General features: G+C 40.2%; 1 protein-coding gene across 3 annotated transcripts in view; it reads right to left on the reverse strand.

Moving 5' to 3' along the window:
* Positions 1-2,410: 2,410 nt before the first annotated feature.
* Positions 2,411-4,187, reverse strand: part of BRF1 (BRF1 RNA polymerase III transcription initiation factor subunit) — a 162,522-nt gene continuing 160,745 nt past the window's right edge. For all 3 annotated transcript variants that reach the window (XM_031553710.1, XM_010712005.2, XM_010712004.3), the window contains one exon: positions 2,411-2,932. In XM_031553710.1, the coding sequence (XP_031409570.1) occupies positions 2,895-2,932 (38 nt within the window). In that variant the 3' untranslated portion in view covers positions 2,411-2,894. The remainder of the gene's footprint in view (positions 2,933-4,187) is intronic.

The raw sequence follows: 4,187 nt of genomic DNA on the forward strand, positions 1-4,187 counted from the left end.
GGGCAGCCTGGTCTGGTGGTTGACGACCTGCACATAGCAGGGGGTTGGAACTGGATGATCCTTGTGGTCCTTTCAACCCATTCTATGATTCTATGACTCTATGATAACCACTCTAGTTTAAGAAGCCTGCAATGCTCAGAGCAATACCATGGCTCTGCCTTTAGGACTCCTGTGCAGAAACCATGCCATTAGCTTCACCAGCAATACTGAGATGCTATGGGTTTGCAGGTCCTTTTTTGCTCTCTAACTGCCCTTCTAGCAGACTATGCGATAGCCTTCTCTAATCAAATCTCATGAGAGCTTTCAAAACCTGCAAGTATTTTCCTGTCTGATATAGAAAAGCATTCACTGCTCCCAGTGCAGGAGACAATGTTCTCAGAAACACAACGTGCTACCAAAATTAACATTTGCTAGCAGGAGTTATTCGAGTGGACTCTCACACTTAATGTCCCTACGTTGGCAGCAGGATTAATATTCTGTAGGGCTAACAAACCCATGAAAATCAACACAGAAAACTGCAGGAAAGACCCTCGGCAATACGGAACTCAGCCGTTTCTTTAAGAACCGACGTTGTGCATCTGAGAAACGTTCTCGACCTACATGAGTCATACACATGTTTATTTATGCGTGTTTATTTCCTGCATAGAGAATAATGTGTACCCTGGAATAAAACCCAGCTCTGAGCATACACTGAGAGCACGGTTACTTGTAATAGTGCTACTGAGAGATTAATTCAAACCCCAATGCTCAAACTCAGCTGTCTCAAAGACTTGCAGACCATGAACTTTGATAAAACAAACTACTTTTTTATTTTTATTGTCAGCTTATAGCATGATTTTGAATTATGGTATAGATAAAAGAGAGGTAGAAAGGTTTATCTCCTCCATGAACTTTTTTGTGCAGTGCTTATAAAGTATCCAAAAAAAAGCTATGGCTGTTCAATGAAAAAGCACCAGCCGCTTCCCAGCAATTATAAGGAATCTCTTCAATGTGCTGCAAACTGAAATCTGATTCAGAAGAGCTTTTATTCCCATTCGTCTTACAACATCTTTTTCTTTATTATTTTACTTTTTAACCAAGCTCTACTTTTAAGAGAGATCACTGAGAAATACTCCTATTTGGGACTCAAAATATCTAGCAGATAAAGCCTACTAAACACATTACATTTACCAGCCAAACAAAATCAACTCTGTGCCTAAAAAATGCACTCATTCTGCCTCTATTTACATGATCCCCTTTACGCAAGCTACTGAAAGGGACAGAAGAAGTACGGAAGGCCATACGGTCCTTTCCCTTGTTGGCAATGACCGCAGGTACGAGAACCATCACTCCCTTCCTCTCTATGGGGTCTGTCCCTTCCCAAGGCAGCTTCTTCTCCTGACACTATCCACCCTCTGTGGCAGCAGAATTGCTGATGCCTTAATGAGTGGTGCTTTAAAATGGTGCTTTAAAATCCCAGAAAGGATAGGAAGGATGAGCTAGCCAGGAAGGCCAGCTTAACAGAAACCATACTGGTCAAGATAAACATCCACCTTTCCCTGATATAAGAGAAATCTACAATACTACAGCATTCATGATTGTCACAGACAAGGGAGAGAGATGAAAGCACCCTAGCTCCTGCAGCTGCAGCCATCAAGACCGTAGTGCATCTCACATTGGGCTGGGAGCTTGGAGACCCAGTGTCAGGGAAAGGCAGCACAGAGGCAGCAGGGTGGGATCCAGCATTGCAGATCTGTTCCTAATCCACTGTCCCACCACACTGTGTAGATTGCTGATCTGGGTGACAAGGACCTGCCTGTTGACATTTTGGGGCACATACAGCCAAAGCTCCAGCATTATTCATATAGCAGAGACTGTTTAAGGGTAGGATTTGAGCCATGAAATTCAGGCTGCTGCATGGTGACCTTTAATTTACCCACAGAAAGTTAAATATATTACATAAAATTAAATTCAGCCAAAGCAGATGCTAGCTTATTTATTAAAAAGCTCAGCTTTCTCTTGCTTTCAACCGGTTTTAAAGCCAGGCAGCTCTGGGAGCAGACCTACACTCCAACTCAGTTGGATGCGAGCAGCTCTGTAGAGATGACTGGAGTCACTCCCCTGCAGCAACACCAGCCACAACACCTCCTGGCCGTCCCCAGTGACTCCAAAGGTACGTGACACCAGCAGTGTCTCCAGTTTTCTCTCTCCAATTCTTGCCTCACCCAGGGTTTCTCCTTCCTTACACATAAATATCTGACTTACAGCGTAAGTCACTTCCTCATTGCCAACATTACCTTCTACTGAGACAACTTCTAGACATCTATGAATTGATTAATATCAGTAAGTATTTACTCCATTTCAGAGAAACAGGTACAATACATAACTTGTTGTCAATTTATGATAGGCTTGAGCGTGGAAGATTGCATAGAATGACAAGGTCAATTTGTCAGTAAATGTTGGAAATGTTCTCTGTTGGCTGTAGGATTTAAGACAATTAATCCTGGTGTACTCAATCAGGTGGTGAGCTTCTCATTTTTATCCATCCCACTATCTGTCCTTCTGTATGCTCCCTTTCAATAATGTGCACTAAGCAGAGTCATATAACTCTTTTTACATTGTCTATTTTGTTTCTTTCTTTTGTTGTCTGAAAACATGACTCCCAATAATTTCATTCTCGAACCACAACCACCAAAATAAAAATAATTCAAGTACAAACCCAAACATTATTGCTGGGTTATGGGTCAATGTAAACTGACCAGAGCCAATGCAAAGCTGAAATTCACTTTACAGAAGTAAGGATTGCTTGATAACATTTGCTGACCATAGACTGCTTCTTTCACCATTCATACAGTTTGAAGATTGCAGTTTTTCTGGGAACAAGAAATAGTCCACGTCTTTAGAAGTAAATAGAACTAATAGCCATCGTCATCGTCCATATCACAGCCATAATCTGAAACATATGAAAACAAAGATAAATAAAAATGCAAATATTCCAGGTAGGTGGAACATTCAACATAAGTACTTGCAAGTATCTGGTTGTGTTCTTGCTGTCCAACTAGATGATAAGTTCTGCCATAAAAAAGCATTTTAAGAAATCACATATTTTCTTTGGGTCGATGAAAAAGTTCTTCCATTCTTCCCCCATATAATAAAATTATTTATAAATATATGTGTATAAATATTTCTCCTCGCTTGTCACTGGGACCTCATTACATAGAATAGAATAGGGTCCCTTAGGGTTAGAAGGGACCTTTAAAGGCCCCCTAGTCCAACTCCCCTGCAATGAACAGGGACACCACAGCCCAGGGCCTGATTCAGCCTTACCTTGAAAGCCTCCAGGAACGGGTTTCTATCCACGACAGAGGAGTCATGCAATGTGTCCCATATATCTGACTCAGAACTCCCACACCTACTTACTCCTAGAGGCACAACTTAAAATTTTGTCAATTTTTCCAATCTAGTTCTGTTTCCTAAAGTGATGCTGGTTGTAAAGTGTGTTCTGTGCATTAGAAGGCGTGTTTGTGTGTTTCTAACACACTAACTTCTCTTCTGTGTCCTTCCTGAATAAAGTGAGAAAGACATTTTCTGTTGCAAACTCAAACCTAAAGATAACGATTACATATGAGCATTCTGTGATGTTAACCTTTATATTCCAAATTTAATATACTGCAGCATTTGATCCAAAGTCAAGCAAATGCTCTGAAGCAGAAATAAAGTGTAATCTATAATAATTCGTCTAGAATGGATGATGTTCAGCATCTGTAATTCCTGCAGTTATTCCAGGCAGACAGGTCTAAAATCCATAAAGAAAGCAGTTAGAAAGGAGTTATTTGTTCTGCTAAACAGCTCTGCACACCTGCATTTGAATTCTGGGAATAGTCCTTTCCTTTCCTTTTTTATTTTATTTTTTTTAACTCTGATTTTTCAGCTGTTGTCCAAACCAGACAGGGAGCAGTGGAATGTTCTCAGAATGGTTTTAAAATAGTAACATTTACAAATAAAAAATAGCTCCGTGACCTTTATTCTATTTTTGTTGGGGATTTATTAATAAACATGGACCCACCCTCCCCCACATGGGTATCTTTTCTTGGGAACGTTATTCTAATAATAAATGCAGGCAACAAACTGTTTTTTCCTAAGGTTCAGCAATTATTTTGAAGTGAGAAATCAATTTAAAAGCAACACATGCTTTTATGAAAACTATA

The sequence above is a fragment of the Meleagris gallopavo genome, chromosome 5, assembly GCF_000146605.3.
Source record: "Meleagris gallopavo isolate NT-WF06-2002-E0010 breed Aviagen turkey brand Nicholas breeding stock chromosome 5, Turkey_5.1, whole genome shotgun sequence".
In the NCBI taxonomy this organism is placed as follows: domain Eukaryota; kingdom Metazoa; phylum Chordata; class Aves; order Galliformes; family Phasianidae; genus Meleagris; species Meleagris gallopavo.